The 21,861-nt window shown below is 48.5% G+C and overlaps 1 protein-coding gene across 1 annotated transcript in view; it reads right to left on the bottom strand.

The window, feature by feature from the left end:
- Positions 1 to 205: 205 nt before the first annotated feature.
- LOC144764995 (maestro heat-like repeat-containing protein family member 2A) overlaps positions 206 to 21,861 on the bottom strand; it is a 67,066-nt gene continuing 45,410 nt past the window's right edge. The window contains exons 15-17 of the mRNA XM_078650308.1: positions 4,123 to 4,206; positions 3,392 to 3,463; positions 206 to 738 (exon numbers count right to left, since the gene is read on the bottom strand). Of these exons, the coding sequence (XP_078506434.1) occupies positions 3,398 to 3,463; positions 4,123 to 4,206 (150 nt within the window). The 3' untranslated portion in view covers positions 206 to 738; positions 3,392 to 3,397. The remainder of the gene's footprint in view (positions 739 to 3,391; positions 3,464 to 4,122; positions 4,207 to 21,861) is intronic.

Below are 21,861 nucleotides of genomic sequence, written 5' to 3'. Positions count from 1 at the left end.
TAAATTCTGCTTAGAAAAACATTGCTGAGAGTGATTGTTCAAGAATGACGCATTGTGATGCAACATGCCCCACACCTACTTAGTTTTGAAACTCTGTCTTGAAGGATTATGCCAGTCATGTAGCCAAGAATATATGAGAGTCATCATTAAAGACAAGAGTGATTTAATTTTTAAAAGATTGTTATTTACTGCCAAGGGCCCTTAAATTAAATTAAATTACATAAAATAATGTACAATGTTCATATTCCGAGAGGTTGCACAAGAGCATTTGCAATACAAACATGTTAAACAGTAAGATTTACATTACAAATAGTAAGCAATTTAACATTCACCATGGCTGTACAGTGACTATTGAACAACTGCTTAATATTGCTCAAGTTATTATGAACTAACATGTCATGGATGATATTGGTGAATGATTTGATGTAGGAGCACCAGACCAGGTGGAAGTAGTATTTCATTATCATTCGAAGTGATCCTCAGCCATACTCCTGAGATGCGGTTGTCGTCCTTCGCCAAATCACAAAAGTCAAATCTTCATGTTTCTCTATGGCTGGTGTAGCTTTACTGTTCAATGATTTCTAATGGTTCTCTGGATGTCCTCTGGTGGGATATTGTGTTTCAGCAATGAATGTTTATGAGAAAGGCAGATGGTTAGGGATCCTCAATACATTTTGTCAGTGGTATCAGTCGCAGTGGTCGAATCAAAGGCCAAAGAAATGGTAAGTAGGTTGAAACCTGAAAGTTGAAAAGTACAATGTCAGATAGGTCAGGTAGGCAATTGCCCATCCTCACAGTCCAGCAAGCAATGGAGGCACCAGGAGTTCATAAAATATATTTTGCTCTGTGTTCAACTTTGGCTTGCAAAGAATTTGAATAACGTTAACCAAGGTGACGGGGGAGTCAGCACTGAAGAGATTGTGACTCTTCAAACATGACAAGAGGTAAGGCAGTTTATAAAAATGTGCTGCCATACAATATTGTACTCCAGTAGGTGCCTCTTGTCTTCTCCAGTGTCACACCCTGTTGTTTTGGAATCATACAGATTATTTTTAACAATGTGAAACAGGCCTGATAAATGTCAGTCCTAGGGGTCGATTACGATCTCGGTCGAAACGGAAGCTTTCCGACCGAGATGGTTGGTTTCACTATTGACCCCCTGAATACAATTTCGGTTGTCGGAAATGCAACTGGCCAGTCATTCCAGCTCGCTTCCAACAGGCTCAAGGAGCCCGTCGGCCTGTCGGAGTCTGGCCCGTAATTCATATGGACGCATTTTTATACCGTCCATATTATGATTAGGGTTCCCTGATTTCCGCTTTGTCTGATTTTTACAGATAAACACAGACAGAAAACACTGTCTCCCCTGTCTGTATTTATTTTTGAAAGTGGAAAAATACAGATAATTTAGCTTCTTTTGAGTGATTCATCATGCTGAGATTAATCACTTTCAGGCCAGTAGCTGTACATAACGACAGCAATGGGAGCTACAAAACTCAATGATATGTCCTTAAATTACTGCATATCTCAACATGTATATGTGTTATTACACTATTTCTTTAATGTGGGTTTATTATGTTTATATTTTTTACTGTGTAATGTGCTAAAACCTGACAGGCATTTAAGTATGAGTCCACATTTATCTGTTAAATAAATGCAGAAATACACGAGTTATCACCTCATCTATTTAAACAACACAAATTAAATATGGATAAATACCAATAAGCTTTCCAAAAAATAAATATGGACAAATACAGACGGAAATGTTCAAATAATAAATACCATAAAACCGTGAGACCTAATTATGATGCACGGTTTCTGGGGCAGACTTTCCATGCCGGCTTCCGACATGGAAAGCCTGTTGGAAAGCGTGTTTGGGGGCCTCTAGCAGGGCCCCTTCTGTTGCGGCCTCCGGTTGGGGTCCAATGGGGCACGTTGATCCCAGCACTGTGTGGCAGGCACCTTGAGGTGCCTGCCACGTGGTGCAGGGAGGAACACAGCCTCCCATTTCTCTATGGGAGCTTGTGCTAAAGCTGATTTATAGCCACAACACATGCTCCCATAGGGAAATGTAAGTATGTGACCGCACCATGTGTGGTTGCATCATAATTAGGCGGTGGGACTGCCAACTAGAGGTCAGTCGGTCCATGTTTCCATAACAGTGTTGGGCGGACTCAAGGGGGCAGATAACGATGCTTACTCATGGGCCCACCCCTTTGCATCTGTACCACATTTGCAGAATTATTTTGCTCTTCTGTGCAATCACAAAGCATCCATAGAGGAATTACAGCCAAGCTCTTGGTGGCTCTATTCTCACATGATGAATCTCTGAATTGGTAAAGTAGTTCTCTTCTAAAAGGTTTTACACCCAATCTTCCCCAAAATAGAGGTGTTTATTTTATGATAATGAGTGCTTTGGACAAAACTACCCCGAAATCTCTCCTCCTCCAGCACCAATGGGATGTGATCGCTCAGTCACGCTAGTTCCATTGTTGGTTACATATTTCCCTAGGCTCTTGAAAACCTATGTATTTCGTTCCTTTTCAACCCTCATAACTGTAATGTAATTTAAAACAGTAACCAAAGGCCTTATATTATAAGTGGCTCTGGAATTATGAGACTAAGAAGGGCCGATTGTACTCTTGAACGTCTAGTACAAGAATATCGTGGCACAGTAATACTGTGGACAAAATATCGAGGGACAAAATATTAAAGGGTAAATGCACAAAGGGACATATACATTTGCCATTCTTAACTCCAAATAAATAAAGATATATGTATATGTATTTTGGTACACATATGTTGAATTAGGTACAGAAAATCTTTAGATACTTACCTTTTGATATTTTGTCTCCTGATTTTTTTATCAATGATATTAGTGTCCCACAATATTGTTATTCATGAGACACATAGGAAGGCCAAATTATGGAACACAGTGCAAATTATGCAGCATAATGTAGTACATTCTGTGACAATACTATTTTGCTGCCTTATCAAATATTAATGCTGTTCTTGCAAAATGTTTTGCCTCTCTAGTACCAGTATAACACATGGGTGATAAATTCAGGTGAGTAGTTAACGTTTGCCACAGAGCAACACCATGTGTAATTTTTGATTCTTCTAAACTAGCAAAACATTTATTTTAAAAAAAAACTGTAAACTATGTAGCATAGGGGGGATTGTTTGGCAAGTATAGTAAACCCATTATTGTATGGAAGAAGTGCCTGGAGACCCTCACAGGTGACAAGCAGCTCTCTACAAATCCACCCTACATTTACATTACATTCCAGTGACCCCCATCGATAAGTGATGGTTTGTTGTGTGATCCTTTTAGTCTGATAGTACTCACACTCTCACTCACATTGACAGGAAAACAGCATCAAAATCTTACCTCACCCTACTTAGAAAGTATGAACTCGCACAACCGGAGAGTGCTTTTCATCATTTTGATCATGTCGTCAAGCTGGTAGATAGAGAGAATGGAAACAAGAAGGCTATTTAGACATGACAACATGTATAACAGTTGACTTATTTTTCTCAAAAAACGCAAATTGTGGGCATTGCCAGTAAATGGTTGACCCCAAGGAATAGGAGCTTTTTTCTCCTTTGATTAAAGCCAAGGCCAGCCAAATTCTTTGTCTAGTCTAGAAGTGAGGATAGAAAAAGCTAAATTTGCTCCTATTGTGAAAGGGAATTTTTAGCCCATAGATCCTTGCTCGCCCACAAATTGGATCAACCCCAGTGTATTTTGTTTGGCAGAAGAGGTTAGTCTAGTAGTCAGAAGGGCAATTGTTTTAAATAATCTCTTTTTCCTTCAGGAGATAAATTCCACCTCTGTACATTTACACTGTGCACAAAAACCAGCTTTGAAGTTAAGAAATCAGCTCTAGCTCTCTAAGGGTACCAGTGAATGAGAGACGGATTGAGTTGCTACACCATTCACTCCTTGTTAATAACGTAAAGAATTCCTTGTGTTTCTAAGAATGGAGTATAGTTTCCATGGGAAGTTATTTGTGTGATATCATATGGATGTACTTTGTTTGTGAAGATGGTATGGAAGAAACAGAATTTGAGAGAGAAGGCACATGAACATGATGGTATTGTATTTTAAAGAAAACTCACTAGTTTCTCAGGTGAAAAGTTGGGGATGTGGAAGTCATCCCTGTATTCTGTTGTTGGTACTTCTTCAAGCAGATTGTCTGGATCCTGAAAATATAATAAAAAAGATCAGCATTACCAAGACCATTGTAAACAAATGTAGACTGTCATGAGTCTTGAAGATGAAAGTCATGAAAGGCTGCACACCTCAAGCAAATAAAAAACATATGTACAAGAAACAGCATACTATGTTCACTCCTATTTTGGCATTTCACATCCTTAGCACCTTGTACTCATCACCTAAAAGCAGAACATATGTGTGAGTGAAATATTGCTTTTGTGAGTAATGGATCAAAGATGCAGTAACAGTGAATAATAGTGATTTGGCAGTGTATACGTGTGCTGCTACCATAAGTGCTCACTCTGCTCTTTACCTAAGAAATCTTGTATGGCTCTTTCTAAACAATACAGTTTCTACCTTATCTGATAAATACCATCCTGGCTCCCAAAGGGCTCGCCTACCATTGACAGATCACTCACCTCCACCACATTGTAAAGAAATCAAGAAAGAAATTACTGGGGGGCGTGGCCAAGCAGCCTAAGATGGCAGCCACATTTTGAGCGAGCTACATGCCAGCTTCTAGAACCTTGCTGAATCCGAACCTTAGGTGACCTATTTTCAGTTGCAGGCACCAGTGCAGTGGCCCTATAATCACCCCCTTTGGCCCACCCGAACCTATCCAGGGAGCCCTGGATGAGAGAGCCAATTTCTGCAATCGACCGCCTGGGTGTGCATACGGCCTACCTGTAGATGGGCCTGCCAGAGGCAAACACCACCTGGAGCTGTGAACCCACAGTGGCAAACCCTCTCTGCATCGACTCCTGGAGCATGAGAGGGAGAGAAGACAGGTGCGTGGCTGAGGTGTGGCACATTGCTGCTTTCACTTCCAGGTGGTGGCCCGTGGACTGAAACTGCAGCCTGGTTGAGCCAACTATGGGGCAACCTTTTCTTGGATGCAAACATCCATGTGGTGCCCGCTACACTTGTCCCCTTTGGTCAACCTAAGCCCATGTAGGGAGTCGGGGATGAGAGAAACTTATTAGGCAAACAACGACCTGCCGGGAGATGGACATGCCGCCAACAGACACAACCTGGAGCTGCAATCTCACTGCAGCGACTTACCTCTACCTCTGCATTGACTCTTGACTTGCAAGGGAGAGGATACAGCCACATGGGGGCAGAGTGGTAGGGACCACCTTTCATTTTTCAGCACCCCTATGGGCTTGTGACAGCCCAGCTGATTTGGTGGCCCAGAGTAGAAAAGAGGGGGTGGGCAACATGAGAGAAATTCCCCACAGAATACTTCAGAACCTGCATCATGGATTGTGAGCTATCCTCCTACTTTATTCTGGAAAGGGCGCACAGGGCACTGGTCCTAAGACCACAGCCAGGGAGACCGCCTAGAGGCATTACCATCAGTATACTGTACCTTATGGACAGACTATATCCTATGGCAGGCACAACAACGTCCATTGCACCAACTCTATGGTTACGCTCTCCCCCGATTATGCAGGTAAAGTGCAGCCCTTCTTACATCTTTCTTAGAGGTTAAGGGAAAAGTTAGGGCTAAGGACATTCAATATATGCTGATGTACCCTGCCAAACTGAAAGTAATGTATCAGTGGAGAATCATTTTGTTTAAGAGTCCGGAAGAGCTCTGGGACTGAGCGGCGAAGAGGAAATAACTGCCCATATTAACTAAGGAGCCAATGACAATTTGGGAGGCCGAAGGGGGTCAACCATCTCACTCTAGGAGGAAACTCAGTAGACTGATAGGAGGCCAACTGTGGTCACAACTGGAGGACAGACATAGGGCATCCTCCTCAGAGAGCTCTGGTGATCATGGGGGAGGGGACGCTACCAGTGGATGATGAGATGTTATTCAGTGGTATAGAGTTTGGTCCCTTTCCTTCCTTTCTTCCATGTAGAGCTACAAGTTTATTCTCATTCGCTGACAAAGACGAGACACATGGCATCTGTAAAGAGGGGCTGTCTTGGGGCAAATCACTCCCTGCTACACAAGACTATGGTGTTTACTTTATTTTGATAGAGTACTATGTTGTATTGTATGTTGTTCCTATTCAGGTTGCTTGTTTTTGGGGCGACAGATGCTTCCTCTTTAGAAGTGTTGATTAGAGGGTTGTTGGGGGAAAAGGTAGGTACTTTAGGGTTGAGTTAGGTCACAATACTACATCTCATGCAAGACACATTGCACAGGCCCTAGTCAAACGGGCTCTTTTTAGGCTCTATTTATTTACAGCACTATTAGAAAGTAGACATTGCACTTACTGCTGTTTGTGCGTGACAGCCCGTCTCTAATATACATCTGGGGTGGGTGACAGCTACACTTTGTGCATTCAAGCAAGACCGCCACAACACATGAAGGGTAGATGGATATGAGTACCCATCTAAATATATCTGCATTCTGATGGCCTTGCTTGGGCGGGGTGGAAGGGAGGGTCTAACACGTCACTTGAATAGGCAGTGTCCTGTCCTCACAAAAAGGACAGATTATCCCTGATGGACAGGACTGAGTTGAAAGGAGAACCTATGCACTTCAGAGGGCTGCTTTGAAGTCACACCCTCACATCAAAGGCACGTTTGGGTATAAGTACTGGGTCTTTGACCCCCACCCCGAAAATCAGACACTTCTAGATCTTGAACTGAATCTATCAGAAGGACTGTTGTGGTGCTGAAATGACTCATTTTTAGACTGCAAGCTTGAAAGGCCTGCTTCTATCTTGCGTTGCCCTGCTGTCTGCTGCTCTCGGATTCTGCTGAAGGAGAGCTTGACTCTGCCTTACCGCCAAGTGATCTCCAGGTGCTTGTGGCTTGCCTCCTGTTGCTTGAGACTCAGGGATATCAAAGTCCTTACCCTGCTCCTGTGCCTGAACTTACTGGAAGTGGTCCGGTTAGAGGCTACACGCAGGTATCGAACGGGTGCCAGGCGTTGCGGGCGGTGTGCCATTTTTGCCTCCACCCTCCTCCCGAGACCTATGGGGAGTGGATCTTTTATTTTTCAAACTATACAGGTTCCGCTGATTATGAGGTAATTTTCCCACAACTTGCTGGTTTGTTCATTGTTCACCTTTTTTACACTGATTTTTAACTTTCACGTCCTCTGGTCAGGGTGGGCCTTAGCGTGCCCATACCGCCGAGGTGCACTCTCCATGGTCCTGACGAATGCCCAGTAAATCACACATCAAGGGCAGAAACATTTTGACCCCACTTTAAGTGGAAATAGCCAAACAATTAACTTGGTAGCTTCCTAAACACATTGCTTTTAATATGTCAGATTGACCACAGAATAAAGTTTTTATGTGAGACACAATCTGGACATTTTTAAACCCTTTTCACATTTACATATTCTTCACAACTAACCAGCTCCGCAGTAATCCTGGCGTTGTAGCACACCGGGGAGGGATTTGGCTTCTCCCGGTGGGCCCGATGATGAAGCATGTCACCAACCAGGGTGGTGAGTGAGGGCTTCCTACACAAATCTAATAAGACTTGCATACTCATCTTCTCTCCTTTTGTGCTTCTACACATTTATTGATTTACACTCTTTTGTTGTTTGAAGCTTACTGGAAGTGGCCCAGATACTTGCAACATGGAATTTGGGGCATCTCCTGTCTGTGAGTAATAGAACCAGCGATCAACACTGTTGCTGGAGTTTAATTGCCACATCACATTTGAACCAGCACTTTGCCTCTAGAGATTAATGCATCGGACAGCTAATCTCCGCCACTTCAGCTTGGTGAGATCGATGCATCCCCTCAACTGTGTGGCAGAATCTGGTGAGGCACATCACTCAACACCTCTCGACTCAAGCACCCATCTTCCGAACTGACACATCGCCATCACTACGTGGAACAGATTGACCCATCTCACTGTTTGTGACCAGGAAAGGTACTTTGATCACTTGGTCCTGCATGGGTCCTGTAGCTGGCCTGCCCTTCCACGCGGTCAGCCTGAACGTTGACTTTGACCCGGTCCAGCACGATGTAAAGTAACTTTTAAATTTGACTTGCTTCTAAGCGCTTCACTGCATGTATTCCTTTAACATTTAATATTTCAACTTCTATACATTGGATTTTTGTCATTTTGGTCTTGATTTGTTTATAATAGTGTTATATTTCTAAACCTGTATGGAGTCTTTTTGTGGGGTATTCTTTCTGTTGCTGTGTGTTGCCTCTTTATATAAGCCTCACTGCTCTGTGCCAAGCTACCAGAGGGTAAACACAGGTTATCTTTTAGTGTGGATCTAGCTTACCCTGACTAGGATTACCGCTTCTGCTTGGACAGGCTGCATTCTTTTGCCAACCAGAAACCCAATTTCTAACACATGAGACCCATAGGAAAGCTGGGACAGGAATATGAGCCAGTTGACACGCAAAATTAAGGGAAATATGGTGAGATAGATCTCCCCCCGATCACCATGGAGTATAGAGCCAGTCAAGTTAAGAATAACTTTATTTCAGTTCAGAGAACCATGAAAAGATTTACAAATTAATATGATTAAAATACAATACATACACAATTCATCATAAAAAGGTAAAATCTCTGTACAGATTTTACTCCTAAGGCTATCTGATCGCAATGGAGTCTCTTATGTAATTAGCTACTGCAATACAGATTTCAGCCGTAGCCAAAGACGGTAAGAAGTTAAAACCATCAATACGAGCAAGAGTGAGTATTTCTTAGTAATGGGAGCAGAAATCTAGTTCTCTCTGATTTATACAATGTGTAAAATAATACAACGTCCATAGTTCTTTAAACTGAGACATTATCACATGGGCAGAGCATAACCTTGTTTGACCACCCTCCTTGGTGAGGAAATGCCAGCAACAAAGTGCACAGTGCATAAACAGAACCTGGTTAGATAAAATCAAAACTGGAACTTAGTAGAAATAAATAGATAACATTGTGCAGGGGCAGGAAGCAAACAGGGGACTCCAATATTGTCATGTTGGTAACTAATAAGCCTATTGCCCCTGATACAGTATGCCTCCTTGAAAACTCATTTGGCATGTAGGGGAATTCATTCAGGGTTTTCAATAAATTATTCCAGACCAATCTCATGGTAAATCCTCTTTAACCATGGAACCTTTAAAACATTGTCTGATTTTTGGGAATCTTTAATAACATCACATGAAAATATTAAATCCTCAGAGGTCCCTATCTTGGCCTATAGAAGAAAAGGGGCACTGCCTATACGGTCTTCCATAAATTCTAGTTAAGTTCTGTATGGCAAAAGAGGTAGGAACACTTTTTGGGAGCATCAGTAATCTTTTCATGAATTTATTTTCGATTCCTACAAACTGTTGCTTTTTAGCGTAGCCCCAAACCGCAGATCCATACCTGGCAATAGAGAGACATTTGGCTATAAAGGGTAATTAGTTCCTTCACAGGCTTGTGCCCCAATGTATGGTTTAAATCTTTTATTCATTTTCAAACAGGAAAAAGGACAAGACCCCCAGCTCCCTAGGGACAATGCAATAAAGACAAAAAGTTGTCCCCAATTTAGAAGCCAAACGGAATAGTGCATCCATCACCCTACTTGTCTGCTGTGCTCTTATGGTTAAAAGAGGTTCCCATCTCAACAGTTTGCTAAAAAGATTGCCCAAGTATGAGTAGTTACTGGCCTTTTCTGTGTAATGTGCTAAAACCTGACAGGCATCTAAGTATGTGTTTTTTCCCCTTTAGTGCCATATCATACTATGACTTTGGTACCGGAGTAACGACTGGGGAGTAGGGTTACTAACGCTTTTTCCACACCCATACCTTCCAACATAGCCCATCATTTATCTCGGTTGACAGTGTCAAAAGAACCAGATAGGTCCATGAAGGCCAGATGGATAGAACTCTTCAAGGACCTTCTGTGCTTATTAATGATTAAAGATGAATTAAGATATTGTTCAGTTGCACCCCGCCCTCTCCTAAAACCATATTGAGTATTGGACAGAATCCAATTTTCTGATGCCCTATCTTTCAAGCGTGCAAGGAGGACTCTGCCCAAAACCCTATCTGTGGCATCTATCAACTAAATGGGCCTTTGGCACGCCAGGTCACGTTTTGCGCCTTTCTTTAAAGATTGAGACCACTGTTGCTTCCTTCCATGATGAGGTTGTATAGCCCTCTTCAAAATGGTGGCATTGCCACAGCTGTTGTATGTTTTGCCACACTACCTCCAGAAAATCCTTACCCATTGGTTTACAACCCTACAGTTCAACATCAATAGCTACAAGTAGGGAGGACCGGTGCCATGAATCTCTCATAAAGAGTGCATTCAATCCTTTGTGATGGTGGACTAGGGGCAGTAGACATCAGACTATAATACTGGGCAGCTCAGCTCAGCTGCTGGCGGTTAATGACTGGATCTTTGGGGACCGAGGGGACCCAGCCACGAAACCTAAGCAGACTCCCTTTACCGGGTAAGCACCAGGGTTTTGGCTGTATGGGGAGTTTCTCCTGCCCACTATTCCAGCCATTTTAGCCGTTCCAGCCATTCCATTGATTAACTGGAGGTTGCCTACTAGGAAGAAGCTGTTGTGCATGGGTACATGCCCAACGGAAATGGTAGGGCTGCAGGGCACTGAGATAAGTTTGGGATCTGTAAATAGGGAGACATCTGGCAGACATACCTTATGACGTTCTACGACCAACTTGAAGCTAAAGAGGATTAACAGAGATCCCAGTTGTTTATTTACCTACTGTGCGGACATGCACTGGTTAGGTACACGGGCCACATAACAGCACTCTCAAGAGTACAGTCCATTAGAAATCTGACTAATGATGTTAGCTATTGGTAGGAAAGGCAGATCTTGCTTATACAGAATTCTGGTGCTAAATGTCCCAGACCGGCTAAACAAATTGCAGGAAAGATATGAGTCAGACCTGCAGCCCTTGGATGATGACAAATGGATTAAGGCAAACAATGGCAGCCCAAAATGGGTAATATTGCCTCACCTGAGATTAGACCAGGTTAAAGAATATATTAAACCCCTGAGGGGCTATGAAGGATGGGGAGGGACAGCTGCCCTGAATATTTTCGTTATGGACAGGCCAGAAGCTCCTTCATGCATGTAGTATGGAAATGCCAGGTGATTCAGGTGTATTGGATCCTGCTTTACCCTAACCTACAAAGGGTATGCCGATTTCTGATAGAACAAAATCCCACGTTGGCTATCATGGAAGTATTTCTGGGATGGGATGGGTAAGGGGACAAAAGAACAAGTTACTTACCTTCGGTAACGCTTTTTCTGGTAGATACAATATCTGCCTGTCGATTCCTCACTTTGTGAGTATCCCCTTGCGTCAGCAACATTAGGAAATTCTTTTTTCGTAGCCTCGCACCGACGTGGACTCCTGACGTCATAGAGACACGACCTCGCTCGCGACTCCGCTGACGTCACCGACGCCTATAATAGGCCCACACCGGCGCGATGACATCAGTTCCGCCCTTTTTTCCGTGCCATCGAGGCACACGGACGGACCAATGACAGTAGAAATATACAAAGTATACACAGTACACAATAGTCAAGGCAAAACACACAGTGTTAAGCAAATGCAGGAAAGCAAATGAAACATTACCCTGACAACAAAATATATATATACATTACAATACAGTAACTCTGGTATAGAAGAGTGGACAACGGGGAGGCGGGTGGGTCAGTGAGGAATCCACAGGCAGATATTGTATCTACCAGAAAAAGCGTTACCGAAGGTAAGTAACTTGTTCTTCTGATAGATACATCTGCCGTGTGGATTCCTCACCTTGTGAATAGAGTCCCACAGCAGTCCCCACTCCCGGAGGAGGGTGTCCACCCTTCTAAACCAGGAAATCCTGAAGGACAGAGCGAGCAAAGTGACCGTCCCTCCTCACTTCGGAATCCAAGCAGTAATGCTTCGCGAAAGTGTGGAGGGAAGACCAAGTTGCCGCTCTACAAATATCCTCAACAGGAACGCCTCTAGTCAATGCTGAGGTAGAAGACTTAGCCCTTGTAGAATGAGCCCTTATACCCTCTGGTGGTTCCTTACCGGCCAAAGAGTAGCAGATCTTAATGCAGAGGACAATCCAACTCGATAAAGTTCTTTTATGGACAGCTCTTCCTTTCTTGCAGCCAGCAAATCCAACGAAGAGCTGGTCTTCCAAACGAAAGTCCTTGGATCTGTCCAAGTAAAAGGACACCGCCCTCTTAGGGTCCAGACGGTGCAGTCTCTCTTCCTCCTTGGAAGGGTGAGGGGGAGGATAGAAGGTAGGAAGGGTAATGGACTGTCCTAGATGGAAGGGAGTTACCACCTTAGGCAAAAAAGCAGCCCTGGTCCTAAGAACCATTCGATCAGCATGAATGGTCAGGAAAGGGGGCTTGGAACTAAGAGCTTGAAGCTCACTAACCCTCCTTGCCGAGGTTATTGCAACCAGGAAGACTGTCTTAAGGGTAAGAAGCCTCATGGGACATTTATGGAGAGGCTCAAAGGGAGCACCCATCAAAAAAGTCAATACAAGTTTCAAATCCCACTGAGGCACAATAAAAGGTGAAGGAGGGAACTTATTAGTAAGACCCTTCAAAAACCTTAAGACCACAGGAGACTTAAAAAGAGAAGGCTGGTCAGGCAAACAGAGAAATGCCGACAACGCCGAAAGGTAACCCTTCACCGTGGCAACCGCAAGCCCCTGCTGCACCAGAGAAAGGGCAAACTGGAGAACATTAGACAAATGGGCCTTCAATGGATCAATAGACTTTTCCCCACACCACGAGACAAATTTCGCCCATCTATAAGAATAGATGGACTTAGTGGAATCACGCCTGGCTGACAAGATGACATCCACAACGTCAGGCGGGAGGGAAAAGGAAATCAGGTTGTCCCGTTCAATCTCCAGGCATGAAGGTGCATTGTCTGGAGGTGGGGGTGTAGAACCTGGCCCTCCATCTGAGAGAGGAGGTCTGCCCTGAGAGGGAGACGGAGCGGCGGGTGAGAGGAGAGGTGGAGTAGATCTGTATACCACACCCTTCTTGGCCAATCCGGGGCGACCAATATGACTTGGGCCCGGTCTTGGCGAATCTTCCTCAGAACCCGAGGAATCAAGGGTATGGGAGGAAACACGTAAAGGAGTTGACCTCTCCAACTCAACTGAAACGCATCCCCCAAGGCTCCTTGCATCGGATACTGGAGACTGCAGAATGACAGGCAGTGCGCATTCTCGTGAGTGGCGAACAGGTCCACTCGAGGAGTCCCCCACATCCGAAAGATGTCGTGAACCACCTCCGGGTGAAGCCTCCACTCGTGGTCAGCAGAGAACTGCCGACTGAGACTGTCTGCACGAACGTTCAACACTCCGGCCAGATGATTCGCCATCAGACAAATCTGATGGTCCTGAACCCAGGACCAGAGACGCAGAGCCTCTCTGCAGAGACACTGCGACCCTACACCTCCCTGCTTGTTTATGTACCACATCGCTGTCGTGTTGTCCGTCAGGACTTTAACCGACCGACCGCGAAGGGAAGGGAGGAAGGCCTTGAGCGCCAAACGAATCGCCCGCAATTCTAGAAGGTTGATGTGAAGCAACCTTTCCTCTGGAGACCAAAGGCCCTTGACCTCCAGATCCCCCAGATGAGCACCCCACCCGAGAGTGGATGCATCCATTATCGCTGTGGCCACCGATTGAGGCAGTAGAAAAGGCTTTCCTTGTGACAGATTGCCTTCCACGCCCCACCAAGACAGATCCGCTGCAGCTTCTCTGGAGATCCTCACTGACTCCCTGAGATCTCCGTTGTGCTGATACCACTGCCTGCGGAGGCACCACTGGAGCGCCCTCATGTGCCAGCGTGCATGGTTGACCAACAGAATGCATGAAGCCATCAGACCGAGCAGGCGAAGGACCTTCAGGACTGGAACAACCGCTCCATTGTAAAATAAAGGAATCATCTCCCGTATGTCGTGAATCCTTTGAGGGGGAGGGAATGCACGACATACGGTTGTGTCCAGTACGGCACCTATGAACAGGTTGCGCTGGGAGGGCACCAGGTGAGACTTGGGCACATTTATCGAAAAACCCAACCTGTACAACAACTGGGTTGTCTCTCGCAGATGATGGAGCACTCTCTCTGACGACTCCGCCTTGATCAGCCAGTCGTCCAAATAAGGGAATACTGGAATCCCTGATCTCCTGAGATGCGCCGCCACCACTGCCATCACCTTGGTGAAGACTCGAGGCGCAGTAGTAAGTCCAAACGGAAGGACCGCAAACTGGTAGTGCTGCGATCCCACCGTAAAACGGAGATACCTCCTGTGCGACTTCAGGATTGGGATATGAAAGTAAGCATCCTGCAAGTCGAGCGACACCATCCAGTCTTCTTCTTGCAGCGCCTGAAGAACCTGAGCAAGGGTGAGCATCTTGAATTTCTCCTGCTTCAGATAGAGATTCAAGATCCTGAGATCCAGGATTGGACGAAGCCTGCCATCCTTCTTCGGAATCAGGAAATACCGGGAGTAGCATCCCTGACCCCTTTCCTGCTCTGGGACCAACTCTATCGCACCCTTTCTTATCAAAGTCTACACTTCCTCCTGCAGAAGTGACAGATGTTCCTCGGAGCAATACTGTTAGAATTGGGGGTCTCTGGTTGGCGCAAGTAGGTACTTGTGACAAGCAGGGACCCTCTCCTCTAAGTCAGGGCAAAGGATGACCCTTCAGAATTACCCTTGCTCACCCTCTAGGTGCGTGGCGTGAGCAGCCAAGGCGATTCTCCAGGCGTTAGTCAGTTAAGCATTTGTAGACACACACACAGTAAAATATACCAATCCCCCCACAAATGGACACCAGGCTGTGAGTATATAAAAATACGCTTCTTTATGTAAAAATTAAATATACTCTTTAGAACAGACTTATCACAAGATCAAATAACGGTTCTGGATGCCCACAGGTTGTAAATAGGCAAGCTCTCTTTTAGTTGTAGTTCAAAAATGCACTGTTCTTATCTCAAGTTGTATTCCACAGTGTTCCCGTGAGTCTTTGTTCGTTTCTGCCCAGATTGTGCACTTTTCCTCCCCTCTAGGTCCTATGGGGTTCGGTTATGCACTCTGCCGCGCTTCGCGGCGCCTCAGACGGGTGAAATCCCGACGCCCTGCCAAGTCTCACGCTTCCCGCGTGAGGCGCGATCGGCCCGGCCGGGTCTCTGACAGCGGATGGCCCCCCTGGTCTACGGGACCCACACGGGGGGGAGACACCGACCTCAGGGCTATCCAGGGGGAGGGAAGGCCCAGGAACCCAGTGCAGCCCCAGTCACTCGTGCCGGGGCTGAGATTGCAGCCTGCGGGACCCGACAGCTAGAGGATTCCAGCGGGAGGGGCTGGAGCGCTCTCGCAGCGCGGAGCTGAAGGCAGGCAGAGAGAGCGGTGCGAGTCAGCGGGAAAGGGCGGCTCGCACCGCAGCGGATCTTCAGGCCGGGGGGGCACTTGGGAACAGGGTAGACAACAAAGGGGGTCAAGGAACGTTGCGGGCCACGAGCCCGATGGCAGTCTCAGTGGCGGCTTTTCTCCGGTGACAGAGGCGAGGTGCCCAGCGGCTCAGGCAGAGCGAGGCTGGCACCCGAGGCGTCCGTCCAGCGGAGGTCTGTCCCCTGGGTCTGTTGTAGTCCGGCACAGGATTTCTGGCGGGAGGGTGAGGCACCGCAGCGAGCCCTCTTAGGCGGTCGACACAGCGATCCCCTCAGCGGGGGAAGAGCGGCTCAACGGAGCGGAGCTCTTCCTCGGCGGGGACGAGAGGACACAGTCGGTCACGGCCTGAGGGAAGGGCTGGGGGGCACCACAGCAGCGAGCCTTCCAGGCGGTCAACACAGCGATCTCCTCAGCGGGGGGAGAGCGGCTCAACGGAGCGGAGCTCTTCCTCGGCGGGGACGAGGAGACACAGTCGGTCACGGCCTCAGGGAGGGGCTGGGGGGCACCAAGGTCACAGCTCCGGCAGTAGTAGATATCCCGGTTAATTACCGGCAGACGAGCAGAGGCAGGTTGAGCCAGATGGTCCTGTGGCTCAGGTCAGGGGGCAAGCTCAGTCAAGCCCTTGGAGAATGTTTAAGCACAAAGCAGCAAAGTCTTTTCTTATCAAGTCTTTTCCTCTCCTTTCTCAGCAAGGCAAGCAGCAGGCCAGTTCTCCCAGCGTCTCTTCTCCTTCTAGGCGGGCAGAGGTCCTTCGTGGTAAAACAGGATTCTGATTTACAAGGAGCAGGGCTCCTACTTTTATACACAGTTTCTTTTGTTCTCACTGGCCAGGGGGGCCTCTGCATAACTGCTCTCAGCTCCTGAGCACTTGTGGTGGGTACTTCTGCTTCTGTATTCAGTGTGAGGGCAGGCACATCAGCCGCTCCCCAGGGGGGCGGAGCCGGCATTGTGAAGACAGGGGCAGCCTGAGCACTCTGTTGACAAGCTTCGGTCCTTCCTGGGCCAGGTGCAGGCTGAGTCATCAGTCGCTCCCCAGGAGGGCGGAGCCAGCATTGTGGTGGCAGAGCACAGCCTGATGCATCATTCAGGGGAAACTCCCACCACCCACTAAGGGGTCCTCCTGCTAATCACTACCTGTCAACTCCCAGCCCTGTCACTCACACACACCAGACAGACAGATACACACAAAAGCAGAGGCGGGCTGAAATAGTTAGACAAGCAAATGCTAGCTTTCTAAAAGTAGCATTTGCAAACACAGGATATTAAAATAAACTTTACTAAAAGAAGTATTTTATTATTCTGAGTTCAGGCATACTAAACATTAATTTCTACCATGTTCCCTGAGCCTGCTGGGATTATAGAGTGTAATAATTCCAGCAGCCCATCTGGCCTAGAAGGGAACTGGTAGCCTTGCAATAGTGAAAAACGAATTTGGCAGTAATTCACTATTAGAACATGCCACACACATCAGGGCATGTTCTACCTTACACTTACAATGCACCCTGCCCTTAGGCCTACCATAGGGGTGACTAATATGAAGTTAAGGGAAGGTTTAGGGGCTGGCAAGTGTGTGCACTTGCCCAGCCAGCATGACAGTACCAGACTGCACGCAGGTTCTGCAATGGCAGACCCTAGACACATTTTAAGGCTGCTTCTGTGGGTGGCGCAACCAGCGCTGCAGGCCCACTAGCAGTATTGGCATTCACAAGCCCTGGCACTCCTGCTGCACTTTACTGGGGACTGACAGTAAATCCAATGAACCAATCAGGTATATCAATCACATATATACTTTTCACAGGGAGAGCATATGCACTTTAGCACTGGTCAGCAGTGGTAAAAGTGCCCAGAGTCATTAAACCAACAAAAACAGGTCAGAGAGAGTCATGGAGGAAGGCAAAAAGTTTAGGGATGACCCTGCCAAGAGGCCCAGGTCCAACACAACCCCCTTCCAGCCGAAACGCAGGGTAGACCAATCACCACTGTGATGGGCTTCCCTGCTTTGGGCGATAGAACCTGGACCTGGCCCGCAACAGCAGGGGCACATTCCAGTTCTACGCCAATCTGAACCTATTTCAAATCCTCTGTCCATACTCTCAGGGTCCACCAAGCCAATCCCTGGGGCACCCTTTTCTCCCTCTATGGACACCACCTGTGCAGCCTCTAACCTTAACTGGCCCACAGGTGTGTCCCAACAGGCAGTCATCCAATCACAGTGGCCACTGACGGTAGTCAGGGCTGAGACCCAGGCCTCATGCCTCTCAGGGCTCTCAAACCTCTGTGGCCTCAGAGAGCGGGGGGCAGTAGCCCCAGGTGCTTGGCACCCTTTGTCCACTCTCCCTCCTGTCAGGTCAGGTATGCCATCCTGGCACTGACTCACCAGCCCCAGGCCTGTAGCTGGCTGCTGGACCAAAGACTGGGGTGGGCTCTCCCACAACCGGTTCTCCTCCTTGGGTCTCTGTACCCTCCCACCTGGAGTGGTACCCCCTTCCAGAATTGTCAGGGCACCTGTGGCAGGTGATCTGCACAATTCTCCCACCAGTTCAGGGGTGCTATCCTGCAACTGGGGCACCAGGTCAGGGGGGACACCCTGCACCTGGCCCTTAAACCTAGGGTCTAAACCCTCAAGTCGCACCGGGGTCAGAGGCGAGGACTCCCTCCCTCTGCACCCCCTTCCAGGGTCCGGCCCCCTCCCAACTGGAGTGGTACCCCTAGAAGTGACATGGGTCAGGACACTGATTACAGTGGTCCCACCCTCCAGGTCAGACAACACCTGAACCTGGCTCTCCAACTCAGGGACCCAACCCTGCAGTTGAACAATTGCCTGGCGCACCAGGACTTCTCGGGGAGCACACATGCCCCCCCTGAGGGTGGCACATAGCTCCTGTGCCGTGCAACAGTCTGCCTGGCGCAGATCTCCCAACCCCTGTCCCTCTGACAGTGCGGGAAGATCCCCCAGGACAGAAGTGGTGTCCCCCTGGTCATTCACTGGGGACGCAGCCCTGCTGGCTGGCCCCTGACCCACTGGTTCTTCCACTGGGGACTCTTTCCCCCTCTCGCCCCTCCATCTGGACCTCTGCACCCTCCCAACTGGAGCGGTACTGCCAGATACCAGAACTACTGGACCTCTGTTTACAGAGCCTCCACATTCTCTAGCCACTGGGGGATCCCCCTCAAAGGGTGACTCATCCGGACAGCCTAGGCTCCCCTCCTGGTGTTCCCTTAAAGAACCATCCAGGCTCTGAGACTGAGGTTGGGCACTACCGGGACAAAACCCATTCTCACTCCTTCCCCTTAAGGACAGGACGTGAGGCCCTACACCCCTCTCACTATTACAGGACCTAGCTGGGCTACTCTGCGCCACTTCCACCACTCTGGGCTGGAAGATACCTGAGCCACTCCCCACAGGATCACACCCCAATGCCTCTCCAGACCCTCTGGAATCCACCACAAGGTCTGCCTCCAATGTGAGCTCCCTGGGGTCAGAGAACTCACTCTCAAACAGGTGTTGGCATAGCTCTGGAAAACTGGGACTTAAAGTATGCTCTCCCACAATTGGATTACACAGCCCCCTAGCAGGGTTAACCAAACTATCCTTCACCTCACCATCCAGCGCCTCACACACATACTCCACACCATTCTTCTGAGACTGGCCAGACAGTAGCGGACTGTCTCTGTCACGCAACCCACACTCTTCTGGGCGGTCCTTACACTCACCCACCAGGACCTCAACCATGGGGGAATCCCTCCCACCACTAGGACCATGAACTCCTACGCCAGCCACCCTATTCCCTTCAGGGACGCTGCGCACTACTGGAGCTACCTCATGCCCTTGAACCTCCTGGTGTATGTTAACCCCCTCCAAGTCAGGTGCCATATCTCTAGGTGCGCGCGCTATGCTGTCAGCACTAGATACCTGAATGTTGCTGCCACCATCTGAGCTGGACTCCACCTCCAACTCAGCAAAGCTCAATCTGCGAGTTACACAAATCTCTGGATGTTGGGCGGGAGCCCTCCTGGCTTCAAGCTCCAAATCAAGTTCTTTCATCCTAAAGTAGTGATCTCTTTGGCGTTTTAGCGCCTCCATGGCTAATTTTTGGCTTTCCATTGCCAATTTATGCTTGTCCATTTCCATTTGTCCTTTTAATTTCGCCATCTCTATTTCATGCGCCCTGGTTGCTGCCCTGTCTGCCAACTCCTCTGGCGACAGGCATCTGGTTGCTGCCTTTTCCATCCTCACTGAACCAGGCATGACGTTTCACAAGCACATGGAGATCTCCCAGCAAAATTATAAAAATGGAAACCTGTGGCTACGTTATAGATCTGCTCTCACTATGTGGTGATCAGTAATTCACTGTATGTAAACTACAAATGCAAATTCGCAAATCCTCACCGCTGCGACCAATGTTAGAATTGGGGGTCTCTGGTTGGCGCAAGTAGGTACTTGTGACAAGCAGGGACCCTCTCCTCTAAGTCAGGGCAAAGGATGACCCTTCAGAATTACCCTTGCTCACCCTCTAGGTGCGTGGCGTGAGCAGCCAAGGCGATTCTCCAGGCATTAGTCAGTTAAGCATTTGTAGACACACACACAGTAAAATATACCAATCCCCCCACAAATGGACACCAGGCTGTGAGTATATAAAAATACGCTTCTTTATGTAAAAATTAAATATACTCTTTAGAACAGACTTATCACAAGATCAAATAACGGTTCTGGATGCCCACAGGTTGTAAATAGGCAAGCTCTCTTTTAGTTGTAGTTCAAAAATGCACTGTTCTTATCTCAAGTTGTATTCCACAGTGTTCCCGTGAGTCTTTGTTCGTTTCTGCCCAGATTGTGCACTTTTCCTCCCCTCTAGGTCCTATGGGGTTCGGTTATGCACTCTGCCGCGCTTCGCGGCGCCTCAGACGGGTGAAATCCCGACGCCCTGCCAAGTCTCACGCTTCCCGCGTGAGGCGCGATCGGCCCGGCCGGGTCTCTGACAGCGGATGGCCCCCCTGGTCTACGGGACCCACACGGGGGGGAGACACCGACCTCAGGGCTATCCAGGGGGAGGGAAGGCCCAGGAACCCAGTGCAGCCCCAGTCACTCGTGCCGGGGCTGAGATTGCAGCCTGCGGGACCCGACAGCTAGAGGATTCCAGCGGGAGGGGCTGGAGCGCTCTCGCAGCGCGGAGCTGAAGGCAGGCAGAGAGAGCGGTGCGAGTCAGCGGGAAAGGGCGGCTCGCACCGCAGCGGATCTTCAGGCCGGGGGGGCACTTGGGAACAGGGTAGACAACAAAGGGGGTCAAGGAACGTTGCGGGCCACGAGCCCGATGGCAGTCTCAGTGGCGGCTTTTCTCCGGTGACAGAGGCGAGGTGCCCAGCGGCTCAGGCAGAGCGAGGCTGGCACCCGAGGCGTCCGTCCAGCGGAGGTCTGTCCCCTGGGTCTGTTGTAGTCCGGCACAGGATTTCTGGCGGGAGGGTGAGGCACCACAGCGAGCCCTCTTAGGCGGTCGACACAGCGATCCCCTCAGCGGGGGAAGAGCGGCTCAACGGAGCGGAGCTCTTCCTCGGCGGGGACGAGAGGACACAGTCGGTCACGGCCTGAGGGAAGGGCTGGGGGGCACCACAGCAGCGAGCCTTCCAGGCGGTCAACACAGCGATCTCCTCAGCGGGGGGAGAGCGGCTCAACGGAGCGGAGCTCTTCCTCGGCGGGGACGAGGAGACACAGTCGGTCACGGCCTCAGGGAGGGGCTGGGGGGCACCAAGGTCACAGCTCCGGCAGTAGTAGATATCCCGGTTAATTACCGGCAGACGAGCAGAGGCAGGTTGAGCCAGATGGTCCTGTGGCTCAGGTCAGGGGGCAAGCTCAGTCAAGCCCTTGGAGAATGTTTAAGCACAAAGCAGCAAAGTCTTTTCTTATCAAGTCTTTTCCTCTCCTTTCTCAGCAAGGCAAGCAGCAGGCCAGTTCTCCCAGCGTCTCTTCTCCTTCTAGGCGGGCAGAGGTCCTTCGTGGTAAAACAGGATTCTGATTTACAAGGAGCAGGGCTCCTACTTTTATACACAGTTTCTTTTGTTCTCACTGGCCAGGGGGGCCTCTGCATAACTGCTCTCAGCTCCTGAGCACTTGTGGTGGGTACTTCTGCTTCTGTATTCAGTGTGAGGGCAGGCACATCAGCCGCTCCCCAGGGGGGCGGAGCCGGCATTGTGAAGACAGGGGCAGCCTGAGCACTCTGTTGACAAGCTTCGGTCCTTCCTGGGCCAGGTGCAGGCTGAGTCATCAG

The sequence above is a fragment of the Lissotriton helveticus genome, chromosome 1_1 (genome assembly GCF_964261635.1).
Source record: "Lissotriton helveticus chromosome 1_1, aLisHel1.1, whole genome shotgun sequence".
NCBI classification, from domain to species: domain Eukaryota; kingdom Metazoa; phylum Chordata; class Amphibia; order Caudata; family Salamandridae; genus Lissotriton; species Lissotriton helveticus.
Note: the sequence above shows the minus strand (reverse complement) of the source record. Positions and strands in the feature narration are given on the sequence as shown.